Source organism: Dasypus novemcinctus, chromosome 26 (genome assembly GCF_030445035.2).
Source record: "Dasypus novemcinctus isolate mDasNov1 chromosome 26, mDasNov1.1.hap2, whole genome shotgun sequence".
Taxonomy (NCBI): Eukaryota; Metazoa; Chordata; class Mammalia; order Cingulata; family Dasypodidae; genus Dasypus; species Dasypus novemcinctus.
Genome location: NC_080698.1, coordinates 17,540,436 through 17,560,735, shown reverse-complemented (window position 1 = coordinate 17,560,735; position 20,300 = coordinate 17,540,436). Strand labels below are relative to the sequence as shown.

Here is a 20,300-nt window from a genome sequence, read left to right as displayed (position 1 = left end):
TAGGGGGAGGGGAGGGTGCACGTCAGTGTCCTGGTGCGTTTTGGTGGTCCTAGTTCGTTTTCACACCCCGCGTCAGCCATCCTGCATCGTTGTAGGGTTCTCACAGAAGGGGACTGAAACTGCTGTGAAGAAGGAAATAGACTGTTAGGAGAGGGGAAAAACTGATGGTGGCTTAAGTGTAAACCACAGGTGCATCATGGCATCTCTACCTCCTTCCGCCTCAGCTTTTTTTTTTTTTTTTTTTTAAAGCTTTGAAGGAGAAAGTATCAGAAAAGACAATTTGTTTAATCTTGTTAGTCTCTGAATGTTTTCTGCCCAGTTTCTAAGGGTCTTGGCATTAACACTAAGGAATGGGAACTTGCTTTGGAGAACCCTTTTGCTCGTCTGAATTTCTTCAGCAGCATTTATTTCTAAGCCAGTTCTTACAACTGCTTCCCTACTAGTTCGAGAAAAGGGACAAGTAGACTCTGCTTCTGTGGACCTCAGAGTCTTTATTTCTGGAAAGAGAGACTGGTTTAGATCATTGTTTGCCAGAAGGTAGGTTTCATACCAACTATGATAGCTTAAAGTTTAGTGGAAAAGGTGATACAGGGATAAAATGCAAAAGGGAATCACTTTCCCTTTTCAATGCTTCTCAGTCTTTCTGATTAAGTCAAGAAGAAAATCTGTTTGGAGCTTGTGTTATCTTTCACATCTCTCACCTGCTAATTTCCTTTTTTGACAAAGTGCAGGCCTCAGCCTGGGAAGATTCAGGCAGACAGGAATATCTAACAAGAATTTACTAACAGGACTCATTTTTTAAAGTGAGTATTTATGACTGGTTATAGTGGTATCCCATTTAAGGCAGTGGTATAAAATTTATTTTTACAATAAGTTTACTTAAGTAAAAAATGAGTAGCTTAAGGAGCTAGGGTGATATGTGCATATGGCAGACAGTTGTGGCAGTAACAAGAGTTTGGGAACAGTGTACAAGGTGTGTTCTGAGGACTCTTCCAGGATTAAAACTTTCTAACAGTTAAATTGCCAAATTCGGGTGCAGCCACTTGTAGATTAAATTTGAAATAAGGATTTGAGCATAGCACCCAGATTTCAGATATTAAGACTTTCTTAAGTAGATGAAAACTGTCTCTAATGTGTCACAGAAAAATGATTCTCGACAAGATATTAGCTAATTTTTAAAATGAAACTGGATTCTTTTCTAAGAAGAAAGATCTTTTTTCTTTTCAAAGCATCAAAAAAAGTTTCAAAGAAAATTCCACAGTTCCAGCTGAAATCACCTAACCTGTCCTTTTCCTTGTCTCCCTGGGGAAGGATTAGGGCAAGATTACATTTTAATTTGGGGCAACCATAGAGAGTAGGAGTTAAAAACTTGGATTTAGGGGTCAAACTGAGCTGAATTTGAATCCCAACTTGACCCCTGAACCCGTGACTCACCCTCTAAGCCTCGTTTCCTCGTCTGGTAAAATGAGAATTTCAGTGGGAATTGTGGCGATTAAATGGGCAGTGCATGCAAAGGGCTTGCACAGTGTAAGTGCTTAGTGGTCACTCTTAGCGACAGGAGCATCGCTACTTTGTAGGTAAGTCCAGGAGGAGCAGCGAATGGTTATTTCCATCCAAGGGGGTGGGGTGTCGTGCTCAGGGGTCACTGTTTCCTTTGTAGGAAATGCCCACTGAGCATGTGGAGCTTTCTCAGGAATCCAAGTCGGCACTGGGGCACTTTAAAAAGAAAAAGAAAAAGCTGTTCAGAGCACACTGGCAAGCTTCACATTCATTCCTACCAGGTAGAACGACAACAACAACAAAATCTAGTGTGGTTTCTTAGTTGTTTTCAGAATCGTTTCAAGCAGCCTGTGGATCCCGGGGCAAGAGGCACCAGGCTGGGTGAGCTGTGAAGTATGTTCTTCCCAAGGTCGGCTTCCGTCTATCTCCACCATCCGGGAATCTAAACCAAGCAGCAGCCGCAGACATAGTCCCAGGGCGAGTAGACGAGGACGGATCAGGTTGCTTTGGAAGCTGTTCATGCTCTATTCATTAGCAGGATGCTTTCATCATAAAAAGACCCTGTGTTAGAAATGTGGGGAAATGCACTAGCATGATGGATATGCATTGGTGAAGAGGTAGACAACTAAAAAGTGATTCCTAAGGCTCCTTGCAATTTCTAAACTGGATTTAAAAAGAAAAGGGCATGCTGTCTGCCCTCAAGGAACTTCTGCTTGAGTTTGACCAAGTTACTTGCACCCTTTTGTCTGGCTGAACGTGCTGTCATGGATAACTCGCAGTGACTGTCATCCAGGGGCCAGGGGCATGGGGAGGCCGGCAGTCTCTTCCAGGAGTGTGGCAGGCTGGCCAGGGCGGGGTGTTAGGAGGTGGGTCCAGATGCTGTTTGAAGGATACACCCTCTCCCCCTCCTGTGGAGATTCTGTCACATCCCTTGGCAAGGAGAGTGGGAAGAGGAGGCATGGCCTGTTTCCCCCTACTAATCACATAAAATAACACCTATCACTGTTAATACAACAAAATACATTTTTAAATTTATTTGTCGAGAAACAGTACAGTGCAATGGTTAAGATCATAAGCGTTGCAGCCAGGATGCTTGGGTTACTCTCCTGGCTCTGGTATTTATTAGTCATGTGACCTTGACTGAATTACCCACCTCTCTGTGCCTCAGTTGCCTTAGGTCTAATATAGGCATAGTAGTAGTACCTCCCTCATAGGGTTCTCATGGAGATGAAATGGACTGAATGCACAGTACTTGAAACAGACCCTGGTACATATCAAAGTTAGCTCAGTTAGTAACATCACTTACAGTTTTTATTCCAAAAGTATTATTTGAATGTCTACAATATGCCAGACACAGTGCTGGGTGCTAAAGTAGAATAGAATGTACTGCCATCCCCCCTTCAAAAAAAAGAAAAAGCCACTACACTACCTTGTTCCTCATGGAGCTCGTAGCCCTGTGGGGGACATCAGGCTCAAGAGATAATCAGGGAAGCAGATTTGGCTCAATGAACACAGCATCCGCCTACCACACGGGAGGTCCAGGGTTCAAACCCAGGGCCTCCCGACCTGTGTGATGAGCTGGCCCACGTGCAGGGCTGATACACACAGGGAGTGCCGTGCCACGCAGGGGTGTCCCCTGCATGGGGGAGCCCCACGTGCAAGGATCGCACCCTGTAAGGAGAGTTGCCCTGCCTGAAAAAAGCACAGCCTGTCCAGGAATGGTGCCACACACATGGAGAGTTGACGCAGCAAGGTGATGCAGCAAAAAGAGACACAGGTTCCCGGTGCTGCTGACAAGAATAGAAGCAGACACAGAAGAACACACAGCGAATGGACATAGAGAGCAGGCAACTGGTGGGGAGGGGGAGGAACAGGGAAGGGAAGAGAAATAAATAAAAAATAAATCTTTAAAAAAAAAGATATTAAACAAAGACTCACACATGAAAAATAAAACCATGTAGGGGGTGAGCGTTATGAAGGAGACATACGGCACTGCAGGAGTGCCAGGGGCTTTGACCTTGTTCAGGAATGTCAGGGGTGGTATCTCAGAGAAAGCAGTGACTGAGCTGAGCTTGGAAGGAAAAGTAGACATTAGCTGGGCAAAGAAGAGTATCCAGGCAGAGGGAGAAGCATGTGCAAAGGTCCTGGGGTGTGAAGGAGCACAGGGTGTCAAGGATCTGAAAAAGGCTGGAGGGCTGGAGCAGAGGGAGGAGGGTGGGAAGCAAATAGCCCAGGACAGGCCTCGGAGGCCATGTAACCATTGCCAAAATTCTTCTTTGTGCGATCATAAAACTAATATTTATTTGGGGAAAACTTGGAAAATGTTGGAAAGTATAATGAAAATAGAAATCACCTAGTCACTTATAAACCTCTCAGCCCAAGTGACCAGTGCCAACAATCCTTCCAGTCCGACCTTTATGTAATATTGGTACACATCTCTGTGTGTATGCACATATACGTGCGTGTGTGATTGCCCAGGTATGTATGTGCATACGTATGTGGGTATGTGCATGCCTGTGCATATGTGTGTCTGCCAACATACGTAATTATGTGTAAGTATATTTTAATTCAGCCTTTCTTGAGCACTGCCTGCTGGCACTGGGGATTTCAAAGTCGCATGTGAAACGCTGGCTCTCTCATCCCCAGCCTGGAGCCCTCGGTGCCGCTCTGGTCCGTTAGTCGCTGGTAGAGGATGGGCAGAGGTCAGAGCAGAGCGGGTTGTGAACCCCAGATGCCTTTCCTCTGCCTCTCGGGCCGGTGCACCCAGTGCACTTCTTAGAAGGGCCTCGTTGGAAGCAGCAGGCGTGACCCATCCGTCAGTTTTCATTTCTTCAGGCCAGCATCGTGCAGGGCAGGTGAGCCAGGCGGGGGAGTGGAGGGAGGCATTAGTCCTTGGCCATCCAGTGAGGGCACCACACCAGCTCCTAGTGTGCCGCTAGCAGAGACCAGTGCTTGCTGGGGACCATGAGCCGGGCGCTGGCGCGCCTGGGGGGACGGGGTGAGATGCTGTGAAGGAGTGAGAGGGGCTGCTGATTCTAGAGCCATAGGGCTGGAATGACCAGCTTCTCCCTTCTGCTCCCTGCCTCGGTCTCCATCTCCCTTCTGCCTCTGCGGTCAGAGACTCCTCCAGGATTCCCACCCCGTTTTGGAAACTAGCAGTGCGGTTAAGAACTCAGCCTTGGGCTCAGTCCTGGCTCTGCTCCTGCCTACTGGCTGTGTGACCTTGAGTGAGGTTCTTAACCCCTCTGGGCCTCAGTTGCCTGCTCTGTAAAACCGGTATATTAATAGTAGTAACTCACGAGAAGTCAAGGAAATAATGCAGAGGAAGCTCTTTGGCACAGCCTGCCACAGAGTCGCCGTTGGCATTATTGCTATTACGTTATTTGTGTGAGGGGAAACTGTGTGTCCTGAGAAGCTAGCGTAGGGAAAGATTTCAAGTCAGATAGATGTGAACTGAATCTCAGCTCTGTCCGTTAATCCTGGAAATGACCAGGGAAGCTGCTTCCCTTCTCTCAGTGCCACCTCTCTTCTATGGAATGGGGTAACTGTATGGAATGGGCCTGTGCAGGTGTGTCAGCACCTGGCACAGGTGCTAGGGCTTTCGGTCCCTCCTTCCCTCCCAAGGGTTCCCCATAGTCTGCATCCCCACCTCCTCCTCTTCTTGGCAGAGTCAGAGTAGAGGCACACCTGGTCAGGTGTGGGATTCCTTCTCTGCTTCTAGAAACCTGCGAGTCTCCGTGAGTAGGTAAAGGCCCTGGCCCCATGTCACTTGTTTAGTAGCAGTTTGTCGAAGCTTGCTGGGCCAGGCAACCCCTGCCACCTCCCTGCACAGACCAGCTTTGTACACGCAGGGGCAGCCTGGTGCCTATCTCCGAAACGCTGGGGTAAGAGGAGGGATGGACCTAGACCGAAATGAGCCTTTCACTGCCTCCTGTGCCCTTTCTACCCTTGGGGTGCCCCAGGGAAATTGCTTTACCAGGTCAGACCCCCAGGAGCCTTCTAAAGGAGCCCTCCCCACTGTAGATGGCCCATGCTGCAAAACGCATGGGGACTCGGCCCCTTTCTGCCCCTGGAGCAGTGCAGCTCCAGAATAAATACTGTTTTTCTTTTCTCTTACCACAAAACTGCCCTTGTCTTTTCTGGAAGTTTTTATTGGCACACTTTACCACCCACTCTCTCATGGCTAAACTGCTTTTTTTTTTTTTTTAACAAAACCAAACAGCCAAATCACAGGTTTGTATCTGCTTCTTTCATTTTAAGTCAACTGCCATTGTCTATTCATTTTCCCTATTGTTGTTTTGTAATTAAAATTAGCCGAAAATGATGTGGGGCGCATAGCTGGCTCTCTGAGGCTCTTTGCCTTCTTTGTTGTGTGATATGTTCTTTTTCAGATTCGCTGGCTTCTGAATTTTAATATACTGTAGATAATGATACATCTGGTTGCATGTTAATTGCCGAGAGTTAGAAATAACACATAATCACTACGTTTCAAGGTTGCAAATGTATAGCCCTGAGAACCAGTGTTTGTTATGAGCCTTTGGAAAAATCCATTGTGAGTGGGCATTTTTTAATTCCTGTCATTAAAAATGTGCTGCAGAATGAAAACTGTTCCAACAAATAATGTCAGTTTTTGTGTTCTGCACATATACATACACGCACACTCTTCCCAAGAAATACTAGTTTGAAGCTATTCATCAGCTCAGTTGGGGTGTGTGTGGGGGGCAACAGAAAGGCCATGTGAATCCATTATAATTCCACCTCACAGTTCCTGAACAGCATGTTTTGTGCCTTATTTTTCTGCAGACCGTTGCTGGGTGAGTGGTAAGATGTCAGCTGAAAGCCAAAAACAGGAACGTTTTAAAAAATTGTATGTTATGCCCATTTCAATCAATCCGACGTGGCTGTGTGCCTGTCGCTTTTTCTGCGTTAAATAATCAGATTTGGGCGTATTCTGTCCTCAGTGGGGAGCAGAGTGTTCTAGAACACCAAAGTGCGGCACTCCCCCGTGCCAGGTGCAGGCATGTGCTGTTGAGGAGACACACAAAGCCAACCGTGTTAGGGGATAAATTTTGCTAGAGGGTGGACAGCAAGATATTTTGTGTATCTCTGGAGAACTCATCTCTGCAAGGCTTGTCTACTTGAAACCATTGTCCCTTTCAAAAACAGCAACCAGCTGGGCACAGAGTGACCGAGGCCGCGGCAGCCTTGGGTGCCCTGCGTTGATGTCTCCGTAGATTTTTCCAGCAGCGGAATGTGGCTCCCTGGGCCCCAGCCCAGCGCTCAGGCAGGTGCTGCCCTGGCTGCCAGCTTCACTCGCCCGAGATGGGTTTGATCATTCCAGATTCAGCTAGAACAGCCTGTCCTTCCTTTGGGACAATGAGATAAAGATCTGTGCGTCCCTTTTCATCTCTGAACTTCTTCCCCTTTCTGGGAAGCTAAGAGAATGCTGAGTTTCAAGGATGTCAGGTGGATGAGAGAGAGGACTTATGGGGGGACTGTGGGGGCCTTTCTTTAAGCCAAAGGTCACACATTACTTTTGCAGGAAATTCCACCTTGCACTCTGACTTGGGTTGAATGCCCCGAGTTCCTATCATTGCCTAATGTTGGCAGCGCTGGGATCTGGCAAAGCTGCAGACCAGCATTTCTAGCCCATAATTTAGCAGCTTGGGGAATGGGTTTGGGTGCAGAGCCCAAGACCCATTTACTGGGGCCCCCTCCCCCTACTCAGACCCTTCCTTCTCTTGGGATACCATGGCTGGCATTTTCCTCTCCGTGGATACAGCCGTGAATCCTGCCAAACCACTCCCAGTTTTGCTCTGTCCAGCCAGAGATTAACCGAAAAGCTCATCTTGTGACTGGAGAGGCCTCAGTGACCAGCACGGGCCAGTGGTGGGATTGTGACAGGTGGCTGTGGTCCTGGACTGTCCCTGGGAGACCTGGGGTTAAACCCAGTACTGCAGGAAACAAAGGAGGGCAGGAGAGCAGGCTAGGTGAGAGCCCAGACCTCTCCTTCGATCTCAAAAATAAGAGCAATAATGTGATATAGAGTGGGCCAGGTCTGTGCCAAGCACGTGCCACACATGATCCCACGTGATCCTCCCAGCAGCCCCAGGACGGGTTGGAGAGACCTGGCCACTTCCCAGCAGAGGGACCCACAAGGGCAAAGAATTAACACATTTGTCGCTTGCTGTAGAGGCTTTCAGCCTGCCCGCAAACAGCCCAAAGGCACCCTTGAGGTCTGGGCACACCAGCTTCTAGAACCCTGAAGCAGGGATGGAGTCCCCGAAGCATCCTTCTTCCCCTTCCCCTCCAGCCAGCCCAGGGGAGAGCCAGGGAACCCCTTCCACCTGGGTAAACAAATGCAGACCGTGTTTTCCACCCAAAGGTTTCCAAGAAGTCTGTAGGAAATGGCTGACTGCAAAACCCCCAAGCCACCCAGGCCTTTCTCTGCTCCATGGGCTCTGGGCAGGACATCAGCACCTGCCCCGAGTGCCTGGGTGGCGTCATCCAGCCACGAGTGCCCAGCTGTGGCCCTGTTCTCCAGAGCTGGGGAAGGGATTGGCATGGAAGGCATGCCCCTCCTGTGGCATTCTTGCCAAAATCGCATATCCCAAATCTAACCAGGAGGAAATATCTCCTGGGCCCAAAGACTGGCCTCCCCATAAGGCCACAGACGCACAACTCCGCTGGTAGCCCTTCTGGTGTAGGAGGGCAAACTCTTGAAGAGCTTCAGCACCGAGCATCTGGCCCTTTCCGTCTCGGCAGAGTAAGAACCTTGCCTGAAGTTTGGAAGGCAGATGTGGAGCCAGGGACCGCAGAGAGAGCTAAATATTTGGCTTCCTCTTTTCTCTGAAGGTCTATAGTGCCATGTCTGGGCATGACCAAAGTGAGTTTCAGGCTGGCATTTGCTGAAAGGAACTCATCCGGGGTGTGGGTGAGCATTTCTCCTTCTGCCCAAGCTTAAGTAATAGTAACATCCTGTGTAAGAGAACTTGAATGTGGTTTTCTGCTAAACTCCAACATTTTAGGGCTATTTGTTAGATGTGTTTAATCTTGGGCCAATTTAACCAGTAGCAGACTAATAACAAATTTGGGCTTGTTGCCAGGACAAATGTTGACTTACCCTTATAATTTTGACTAAAACGAATAACTTTGAAAGTAATTGAGGAGTGAAACCTTAGCCAAAAATACAGTGTCTGAAACAGTGGTTCTGTTTTATTTTACTGGCCCTGCTGAGAGATTATGTTCATAAGCAGGGCTGCAGCCTGCTTCAGTTCTTGGAGAGTCCCATATTTTACTGAAATTTTTTTTCCTCAAGACTCTTTTTTTTTTTCCAGTCCATAAAGCTTCATTCAGCTAAAATGAATTTTCCCATGGTAGACAGGTAGCACAGGTGACTTATTCAAAGTAGGAATAAAATACACTTTCAGTGATAATGAGAAGAATAAAGATAACTTGAGTTTTTTGAGGTCCTGCCTCAGACAAAAAGTGGTGTGTGTGAAGAGTAGCCCTCTTGGAGTTCTTAGTAAAATTAATTGCTTCTCCAGGGTATGCTGGATGAAATCCATCTTGCTCACCGCCCCCCTCCCCCCACCTTTCCTTCACTTTGCCATCCAGTTTATGCAAACACTAGAGCGCTGTAGTATTTTGCCAGTGTGTGTTTTGTACTTGAGGGAAGCAGGGGAGGCCTGAAGGAAATGAGGCCAGGAGAACCGTAGATATTGTCATAAAGTATGACTTCTTTTTGATCCCCATTTTTAACATTTGCGTTTTATGGGGGGCTGTGTTTGGGGCAAGGACTCTGAGCATGCTTTCAGAGGCTCCTGCCAGCATCGTCCAAGCTCAGCCCAGTGTCTCCCCGGTGCCGCTCCCTGAATCAAGGCTCTCCTAAGAGCAACCACCTCACAGGCAGACTTCAGCCCAGATGCTGTAAATGCTGACTCGGCTTTTGGCATTGACCCTGGCTCAAGCAAAAGCTGAGCTATATAGAATGGATTTGATCTCTCTAACCTTAATGTGTTCAGTTTCACAGGCCCAAGAGTTGATGGTTTAATTTGTGGATTTGCTCAGACCATCTTGTGACTTCTCCATCATCTCCTTTTTAGTACTTCCATGAGGAGAGGCTGGAGAAACTGGTGGAGCCTCCACCGAGCAGTCACTTGGGACTTTGGGTATATACTGTGGATTGTGTTTATCCAGTTGGCCATTAGTTAAAAGGAAAAAAAAAGCATTTGTTTTCTAAAGAAGGAAATCAGGATATTTTCCTCAAAGCACCTGATATGGAGGAGAGAGTTGGGCCCATTTATCATCTAACAGGAAATCAAGTCTCCCTTGGATTCGTAGAGCAAGGTAACCAGACTTGCAGCTAAAGAAAATAAATTCAAGGGCATGGCTGTCATGTTTGAGATCAGCCAAGGTGAAGTTATCAGTGATCCCTCAGGGAGCTCTTCCTAGTGGCTTATCAAATTCTACAAATCCTGTAGTCCCTTTGTTGAAATTGCTGATAAAGGTCTCAAGTGGAAAATTATAGTTCTGAGTCTGAAGACCTTTTGCTCACCTTTTGGGTTAGAAACCAGTAATTCTGAAATGCTTTCAGTCTCATCAGTGAAGCTGGGTTTCCATTGGAATTTGGGTGTCATTATTTGCTCTTCCACTTCTAGTAACACATGACAGCAGGTTAGTTAGCTCTGTGCCAGGGAAAAGAGAGCATAAAAAAATTTATTGGAAATTTCAGAGTTAGAAACCATTTCATGATTCCCTTTTTTCTGTTTTCAAAAAAATAAGATGAAGAGTCACTTGCAAGGTCCAAGGAAGCTCCCCTTCCACTTCCTACAGTCCCAACCCTTTCTGTGCTCAGACAGCTCTGCAAAAACCTCCTTGTAGCTCCCTCTGTGTCCTGTGTGCCCATACTGTCTGCCAAGCTTGCCTGCCAACTACCTCTCCTGCCCCGCTTCCTTGCCCACTCTAGCCAAAGCTGGCTCTCTTGGGTATTCTGCCTGGCTCAGCCTTCTGGCTCTCCCTGGTCAGCCAAGATGCATTCTTCTATGGTGGTCACAACTGTACAAGTCAGTGAAGTACATTTTGCAGATTCTGGGAGACATTCACTAAATTAGATTAAAAAGAATACACATAGTCACAAAGTAGCTCCTTCAATATATGTATTAATTACAAAGGGAAAATTAGTTAACTTTACAGTGGAGAAACCCAGCAGGCACAACCTTAATCAAGTGATCAAGGTTAACATCACCAGCATTGTGTACCCCTAATATTAGGTGCTAAGAAGGACATAGCAATTCTGGTATATTCTTGCCAAAAATGCATAACCTGAATCTAGTTGTGAGAAAACATTAGACAAATCCAAACTGAGAGACTTCTGCAAAATAACCAACCATTACTCTTCAAAAGTGTCAAGGTCATGAAAAATCTGAAGACTGAGAAACTGTCGCAAGTTGAAGGAAACTGTGAAGATATTATAATTATGTATAATATGGAATCCTGGAATGTATCCCAGAAGAGAAAAGGAACATTAGTGGGAAAACTTATCAACCCAAAAACATCTTTGTGTTCAGTTAATAGTACTGTGCCGGTTCATTCCTTAGTTTAGATAAATGTACCATGATTATGTAAGATGTTAACAATTAGGGGAAGTAGATGAAAGGTGTTTGGGAAATCTCTGTACTATTTTTTGCAATTTTGAAATCTAAAATTATTTCAAATTAAGAAAAAATTTAAAAAGAGAATGCACACAATAAGTGATTATATAAGTTCCCCTGTTATTTAGAGGCAAAGAGGGGAGGAGAGAAAAAAATCTTCAGTGAACATATACCAATTTGCAGATACTATTCTAGGCTTTGTTAATTGAGAGCTTACTATTCACAAAGCAACTGTGCTGTGTACTCATCATCATTATTTGTTGGACAGAATAGAGTAACAGCTGTATAGTCTTGGAAATGATTCACGTTTCCCTTCTGCCACCTGTGATATGTTACAATGTGCAAGTTACTTATAAAGCCCACCTTACTTGTCTGTAAAATGGGGATAATGATACTAGCTCTGTCATAGGATGTTCTGAAGATGCTAAAAGCAAATCCATGTACAACTCTTAACCTAGTGCCTGACACAGATTGAAAGTTCCTAATAAATGACAGCTCTTCTCATGACTGCATTACAAGAGGGCTATTTCCCCACTTTTCAGTTGAAGTAATCAGGCACATAACTTGCTTAATTAAAATCACCCAGCTGATAAGTATGAGAGCACCAGACTAAAATAAACAGATAGATTAGATGGATGAGTGGATGGATGGATGGATGGATGGATACACAGACAGATGGACAGACCAGTCTATCAAAAACCACAACTTATTCTCAACCATTTAGCTAGGAAATCATTAATGTAGGAGGAAGAATCTGCAGGACTTCCTTGAAGGACAAGATACAGGGCAAGCTGTCAGGTCCCCCCAAAGGGGAGGAGTATAGTCCTTTGAAGGAAAGCTCATGGCTTGGAAGTTGGACAGAGACAGGAAGAGAAGAACTGCCAGGGGGTGAATGAGAGACCTTGAAAGGGTAGGAAGTCCTTGGCAATAAGAGGTGTGAAAAGAAGTCAGAACACAAGAAAATCTGTGGTGACCTAGAAGTTTTCAAGGGTGAGAACCTTGGGCATAAACTGTAAAATGGTGCAAACCGCCCTTTGGCCCTAAGGAGGAGGTTGGCAAAATAGAGGCAATCTGTAGAGTAATGAGCATTACATTTATTTGCCTAGAGAGAGGTAGAGGGGGAGTGAGGGTCTGGCAAGGGTGGGGGAATGGTCTTAGCCTTCTTAGTAGAAGACACTACTTTAGGAATGGAGAGAAAAGCATGACTTTGGAAGGCAGTTTGGGAGAAGCATGTACCCTCATACATTAAACACAACAGGAATCGAAGACTCTTCTCCATGGGGATCTGATCTTACATGGCCTCTACTTTCTCTGTGTGTTTCTAAGATAATTCAGAGTCAGCCTCCACCGGATTGTTCTGCATAGTAGAGTTCAGTGATTGGGAGCCTGTAGGTAAGTTTCTTAATAAGACTGAATAAAAGAAAACAGTCAGTAGAATAAAATAGACCTCAGGGTGGACTGGTGCCTCTTCATGGATTTGCTCATCTTTAAATGCTGTGAAGTAGCTCTTCCTAATGGACCTTCCCCATCACATGGACCATTCCATGTCCTGGTCTATATTAGTGGAAAGTTATTGAAATTCAGTAGTGGGAATTTCTTTTTTTTTTTCCCTTTATTTTACCGGGCTTCTAATTATATTCAATTCTGGATGATATCTATCTCTTCAACTAGCCTTTCTTACTAGGCCCTCACTGGCAGTGGAGGTAAAAGTCTCAGGTGGTACCTCTCTCTTCCAGTTCAGCATTCACTGACATGTTTGCAAAGCAGTTGTATGTCCATTTAAAATCAACCTTCTTACTAAGGAGAATTTTCATTTTATACCATAGGCAGCACTGCCCACTGAGTCACCAGCTTTGACAGTCATCAGCCTGTGGTCAGTCCTGTTTTCCTCCACACTCTCCCCCCTAGCTCATAGCACTTTGAAGCAGATTGCAGGCCTCATATCATTTTATATGTCCTTTATTTGTGTATATTAATGATAAGCCAAAGTTTGTGTTAGGTTCAGGCTGATTTGTTTAGAAAGTTAAGAGAATAAAATGCAATGGGGTGGGATAGGATTTACTCACGTGAAAAGTAGAATTTTTCAAATTTCAAATATTTCTCCTGGCAAAAGTGAAAAAACAACAAAAAATTTTTTTAAATGAAAAAATATATATATGTATCTCCCAGCCTTCCCTCTCATCAGGGAAGATGCTGCATGCCCAGCCCCAAGAAGAAGATACAAACTCTAGCTTGTATCAACTGCTGGAGCCTGCGGACCATCCAGATGTGCTTGTTGGCGGATGTCATGCCTGGGAGTGGCATCTGTGGTATGTCCCAGTTGAAAAGCAGAGGCTGAGGACCCCGACCTGGGGTTTGACCCCTGCAAAGCCAGTGAAAGTGGGGAGCAGCAAACTATTGTCCACGGGCCGAAAATGGCCCCCCTCCTATGGCCCTCAAGCTAAAAATGGCCTTTATATTTTTTAATGTTTGAAGAAAAAAACTTCAAAAGAAGAATAGTATTTTGTGACACATGAAATTCAAAAGTTACTGTCCTTGAATAAGGGTAAAATGGAGCACAACTGTGCTCGTTCATTTTTGCATATTTATGCATTGTCTATGGCTGACAACAGAGTTGAACAGCCATGACAGAGGCTGGTTGGTCCACAAAGCCTAAAATATCTATTCTCTGGCCCTTTATGGAAAAAGTTAGTCAACCCCTGGTGTAGGGCATGGACTCTGAAGCCAGCCTGCCTGACTTCAAGTCCTGGTCACCTCTTTTAGCTGCATAACATTTGGCAAGTTGCCCACTCCATGCTTCAGTTTACTCATCTTTAAAATGAAGATAATGATAGTAGCTACCTCTCAGGGATGTTAAGAAGAATAACATGCTGGGACATGTTTGTGGCTCCATGTAGGCAGATCCTCCGGGCAGTTTGCAAACATGATGTGGAAGACCCTCCTTCTGCCCTAGCCCAACTCTGGCAACAAAAATGAAATGCAGGGAGAAAGAGTGAGGGGTTCCTGTATGTCAAGAAAGAAAGAGAAAGAAAGAAAGGGGGGCGGGGAGGGAGGGAGGAAGGAAAGAGAATTTTTAAAGAGATAAAAAGTTGTACTAGATCATGTTGATATATTAAGCATTTTCTTACATTTCATATAATCTTTGGTTTATGCCTGTTGGGGAAGAGACTAAAATCATTGTATCCCCTAGGAAAGGAATATGAAAATCCATTTTAAAAATCACATAGTAAAATAAAATTTCATGGGGTGCTTTATTTCTCTTCTCTGTAATTTAAGCACAAGAGATATTTTCAATTGCTGAATTAATTCCTTTATTAAAAAAATACAACATCTATGCCTATTTTTCTTCTCTCCCTCTCTTCCTCCCCCACCCCCTCCTTCTTTTCCTTTCTTCCTTCATTTTTCCTTTCCTTGACCTCTGAATTGATGAAGAGAAAACATTTGGAAAAAGTCGATACTCGTTCATGATAAAGTTTCATGGCAAACTTGGAATAGAAGGGAACTTTCTCCTTAATAAAGGGTATCTTTTCCATGCTCTCAAACACAATACTTAATGATGGACTATAAATAATAATCACATTAGAATTGGGAATTAAGTATACCCACTCTCACAGCTTATACTCAGTATTATACAGGTGGTTCTAGCCAGTGCAATAAGACAAGAAAAACAATCACTATAAGACCTGGAAAAGATGGAACAAAACATTTTATTCATAAAAGGAAAACTAAAAAATGTGAAATGGGACTGTACAGCAGATGTAAAACCTCATGTGCAATTTTAATATGGATAATATTGCATAGGTAAGGCTGTTTTTCTTTGAAACTGAGCAAATGTACGCTAATGTTACAAGATATTAATACCAGACAATAAAGAACGTATTATGCTAAAGGAAAGAAACCAGATACAAAGTATTACATACTATATGATACTGTTTATAGAAACTATATATAAATCAGTTTATAAAGGTGAAAAAAAACGCATTTGATTTACAAAATTCATAGAATGCTTGATACCTTTTTCTTTCTATTTTTTTTAAACCTCTTTAGTGAGATGCCCTCCTGCCCTGTCTTAAAATCATGTGGTGGGGGTTATGGGGGTGATAGAGTCTGCACTTAAAACAGGACACCTTGTTCCTGGGTTTAGCATTGACCTTGCCCAGCTTTTGTCTGGCAGCTGAGTTGTTAGACTAAGAAGGCTCTCTGCAGGTTTTGTTCTGTCATCTCTCTGTAAAGCCTGAAAGCATCCCCGGTATTGCATTTGCTGGTTCTCAGTAGAGCTTTTTAACTAGAATCTGGAAACATTTTCCCGAGGGCTCTCTTTAGACAGCAGTAAAATGTAGATGGAGACATAGTTAGTAAATGGAAAAGAAAAATCAAAGTAGGCCAAGAATTTGTTTAATCTCCTATTCTCACAGAAGCCCTCAAGGAGAACACCATAATTCATATTTCACTTAGGTCAGCCATAAAACTTCCCCCATAGACCCAATAACCTGTGAGTGTTCTGATTTTTTAAATTTCACCTGTCTTCATTGCTGGATCATAGCACTAAATCACACAGCACGGTTTCTGGTTCAATTATTTGCTTCTTGGGAATATCAGATTGCCAGAGAGCAGCCCACTGTTTACTTCCAAAAGGGCAATGCCTTAAGAAAACAGCTCCAGTCACAATTAGAAGCCAGCCTGCAGAAGGGCTGGCATTGGTATTATACCTACATCTTGTAGCTGTGCAGAAAATGCCAGTCAGACTGGGTCATGCACAGTGAACAGCAAAGTCAGCAGAACCTTAGAAAGGATGACACAGCAAGTCCAACAGAGCTGAATCTTTCCCATCCTCCCAAATATGCAGTGCTCCTTGCTCCTTTTTAAAGCAAGAGAACCCAGTCGATATTTGCCCTTCAACTTCCCCATTCTGATACAGAATCAGTGACTCTTTAAACTCCAGCCTTAAAAAAACAGGCTCTAGAGTCTCCAGGCTCTGAGGTGCATGCAGAATTATCTGCGACTCAGTCCTGCTCCCCCAGGAAATCCCTCGTCTCCTTACTTGCTGCAATGCAGTTTGTGCCAACAAAGGTAGTGATACCAGAGTGCTGGCATTTCTAGCCCAAAGCAGCAGCCATTTAGAGACATGTAGATGATGCTCAGGAGGCTCACTGTGTGTGCAGTGTGTGCAGCTCTGATATACAGGTTTTTTTTAATCCTCCTTTGGGCACAGATCCTCAGGAGCCAGACTCTGGACGGGGACATCCTGAAGGGTACTGTCACCTGGAAGCAGAGGGCTGCCAAATCTTTCTTTTCAGCACTTTAAGTAATTGTAATGCGATGTTGCTTAGGTTGGGAGATTCTTCCTTTGCATCTTGGAACTGAGCCTTCCCAGCGCTGGGAGAGTTTTCAGCTTTCTGCTCAGCTCAGCGTGCCAAGAAGCCAGAGAGGTAGTCGGCAGCCCAAATTCAGTCTCTGTCTTGGAAAAGTATTTGACTGCTCTGAGAAATTGTGAAGTCATCTCTGGTCATGCTGTGGCATTGACTTGAATTTTGTGTTTGTTTTTTTTTTAGTCTTTCTTTCTATTTAAATGCCAGAAATGTTGGGGATGGTATCTTTCAAAGAAGGCTTGTGATTTCTGAGGCTGACAAGGGTGTAAAATGACATGAGAGCTTCTCAGGAGGATTCCAAATTCAAGAAAGATTTTTCCAAGCACCTACTATGTTCAAAACACCCTACAGGGATTTCCTGGAGACTCTGAAGTTCTGGGTTAACCCTTGAAACTTTGGAAGCAATGGCTGAAAAGGAGAGATGAGCTCCACGAGGCTCCCTCTGGAAATGGTTGAGGTTTGCCACAACCGTTGGCAAGTTTGGCTTTTTCCATCAAAACTTGGTGTTTTCATGTGCTGTGCAGGGGCTACCACAGGTCAGATGGAGCTTAGGAAGACAAGGGTAACTTTTTTCTTTGTCTTTGTAGAATGTTTTGTCTGTCCTCTCTCTCTTTCCCCACAGCCTGATATTTTTATTTATAGAACTGTTGTCCACAAAGTCATTGGAGTGGCATTGGGGTAACTTTCAGGTTTGCAAATAATGTTTTATGTGGAGGTTGTTTTCAAAACTTGTGGCTGTATTTAAAAAAAACAAAAACAAAAAACTTGGGGCTGTGTATAGTATAAAAAGTGATGCTGCCATGGTACGGTTTTCCCTCTTAAGTTTTCTTTTGCTGTCTGGTTGTTATTTATAAATATTAATTTGTGCATTTCAAATATACTGTAGCTGTCAAGATGCTCTCTTGAGATCCTGGTATTAGAATTCTTTCTTTAAAAGATTAAAAAAAAATATTTAGTGAAGTGAAAAACCGAATATTCTTTGTGCTTTAGAAAAGCCATTGTATAAAAGGAATTTAAGTGGCTCCAGGCAAGGTAGGGAAAGGTTTTTAAGAAGATTTAAAAAAAAAAACAAAAAACAAAACCAGAAGCACCAAAAGACAACTGCCTGACAAGGTCATTGGATGGGAAATCAGAGGTAGCTTTTCTTGGAGGGGGTGGAGAGATTGTTTTTACTAAATGGAAGCTACCGAATTAAAAGCTGGCAGGTATTGAGGGGAGGGGATGCTTTAGATTCCTACGGCTGTAACAACGTACCACAAGCAACAATAGAAATGTCTCACAGTCCTGGAGGCAGGAAGTCTGAACTCCGGAGGGAGAGGGAAATCCTTCCTCGTCTCTTCCTAGCTTCTGGTGGCTTGCCGGCACTGCTTGGGCTTCGGTCTCTGCCTCAGTCATCACATGTGTTTTCCACTCAATCTGTCTCTGTGTGTGTCCAGATTTACTCTTCTAAAGACGCCAGTCACACTGGATTAGGCACCCCTTATCCAGTTCAGCCTCATCTTAACTAATAACATCTGCAAAGACCTTCTTTCCAAGTAAGGTCACGTTGACAGGGCTGGCGGCTAGGACTTGAGCAAGTCTTCTGGGGGGGACGTAATTCAACCTGTATCGGGGGTCAGGAGCAGATCCCTGCCGATCGACCGTTCTGCCCCTTTGACGTCTCCCTGCCATTTCTGCTGCTCTGGTGCCTCAGCCCTGTCATCTCCCCACAGCTGGAGTGAGACGAGGCAGCAGGTCCATTCCACAGATGGGTGTGTACCCAGAAGCTCCTGGAGTGGGAAATGATTCTGTGGCGGAGTTACGTTGTTTTCTTAATTGATCTTGACATTTTTTCTTTCTTTTTAATCCTGCAGGAACCTAGCAATAAACGGGTCAAACCCCTCTCCAGAGTCACATCACTAGCAAACCTCATCCCACCCGTGAAGGCCACGCCTTTAAAACGCTTCAGCCAAACCCTGCAGGTAAGAGGGGCATGGTTGGCCTTGTGTGCAGAAAACCATGTTGTGCAGGAGGGGCTTTCCCCATCCCACCTGGATCTACCCCTGGTTTCACATTGACCTGACTCAGTTTATTTCCGTGGAAGAAAGCAAGTGAGGGTACTGGAAGGAAGGAAGGGGTGTTTTCAGAAAATCACCCTCTGGGGTTGGGCAGAGCCATTGCTATTGGGTCTTTCCTCGCAACTGAATTTCAGAGTCAAGTGCCCCCATCTAGACATGTTCTCAGAGGCTTCAACCTAGAAAGCCTAAGGGTCTCCACAGGCAACCCAGCATGTGGCTAGAGCCGGAGTGCAGCAGAGACTAAAGGCTTAAACCAGGCATCTGCAAACTCCAGCATGTGGGAGAGCTCTACCCTGCCAACTGTTTTCTTATGGCCCTTGAGCTAAGAATGGTTTTTATATTTTAAAATGGCTGGGAGAAAATCAAAGGAACAGTATTTTGTGATGTGAAAATTACATGAAATTCAGATTTCAGTGTCCATAAATAAAGTTTTGTTGGGACAAAGGCATGCCCATCTGTTTGCCTGTTGTCTGCAGCTGCTTACACACTGTGTAACAGCAGAGCTTAGTAGTTGGGACAGAGACCACATGGCCCACAAAGCCAAAAAGATTCACTTTTGGCCCTTTACAGAAAATGTCTGCTGACCCCTGGCATAGAGCAAGGGCCCTGGAGTGGAAGAACCTCAGTTCTGGCCCTGGATCTGTCACTCAAAGGCTTTGTCACCTTCGGCAGGTTACTTAACCTCTCTAGGACTTGCTTTTATTCTCCATGGGCAAATTGGAGATGATGTCACCAGCTCCTTCAGAGACTCCTTGTGAAAACATATGGGACAGTGCATTTAAAGAGCTTAGCATGGTACCTTGGTCTTTAGCCTCCACTAATTTGGTTATTAGTTAGCTAATCAGTAAATATTGAAAATATAATAATTTTTTTTGGTGAACAAGCAGTTGTAGTTGTTTCCATTCTTTCAACTCCTGATAATGTTTATCTTTTAAAGTGAAAATTGATATTTGTCCAAGACCTTAGACCAAATTTGATCATCATTAAATTCTCTTTTGACTGAAATCCATAAAAGTCAAGGAATGAAAAGGCTTACCTTGCTTAGCTGAGAAATAGTCTTGAGTCTACTTTTTTGTTGTTGTTTGTCCTGAATACTTTTGCTCAGCAGTGCTGTTATCTTTTATTTCTGAATCTTTAGGAAATTTGTGGACTGGACATAACACATGCCCCATGCTATGAAAATCCACAGTTTGAGAACCGCTTAAGGGTGTCCTTCACCTCCTTCTGTCCTTGGTTCCCCACACTTCGGCCAATTTGCCACAGCTCTGCCCAGCCCAACGTGTTCTCGCTCCTTTCCTATGGTTCTTTCCCTCTCCGTGCCTACCTCCTGTCCTGCCCATTCCTCTGTTGACTCTGCTAATAGTTTCCCGTGAATGAATATTTCATCATCTAATTAGCTATAGGTTTGGCTCCTGTTTCTCTCCCTGCTCAGCTTCTGGGCTCCTGGTTTTCCCCTGCTCCCTTTTGTGGGAGAGCAGAGGAGAAAGTAAATAAGGTCATCTGGGGGAGTCGGATGAAGGGCCTTGAAGCTAGCGAAGAAAAATGTGTTTACCTTCCCTCCGTCATGACCAGCCCCTCAGCCCCCTGGACAAGTTCATTGCAGGCTTACCCTGGAAGATTCATCATCGCCCTCGTCCTGCACATCTGCTCTTCCGCTGAGTTCTGCTTTTTGAAAATTTTTAGCCTGTCTACTGCACTTGACCCCTTCCTCTCCACCCCAG

At 44.7% G+C, this 20,300-nt stretch overlaps 1 protein-coding gene across 7 annotated transcripts in view; it reads left to right on the top strand.

Moving 5' to 3' along the window:
* Positions 1-20,300, top strand: part of ARHGEF3 (Rho guanine nucleotide exchange factor 3) — a 320,159-nt gene that overhangs the window by 260,853 nt on the left and 39,006 nt on the right. For all 7 annotated transcript variants that reach the window (XM_004448232.4, XM_071212112.1, XM_004448235.5 and 4 more), the window contains one exon: positions 18,376-18,483. In XM_004448232.4, coding sequence (XP_004448289.1) covers positions 18,376-18,483 — 108 coding nt within the window. The remainder of the gene's footprint in view (positions 1-18,375; positions 18,484-20,300) is intronic.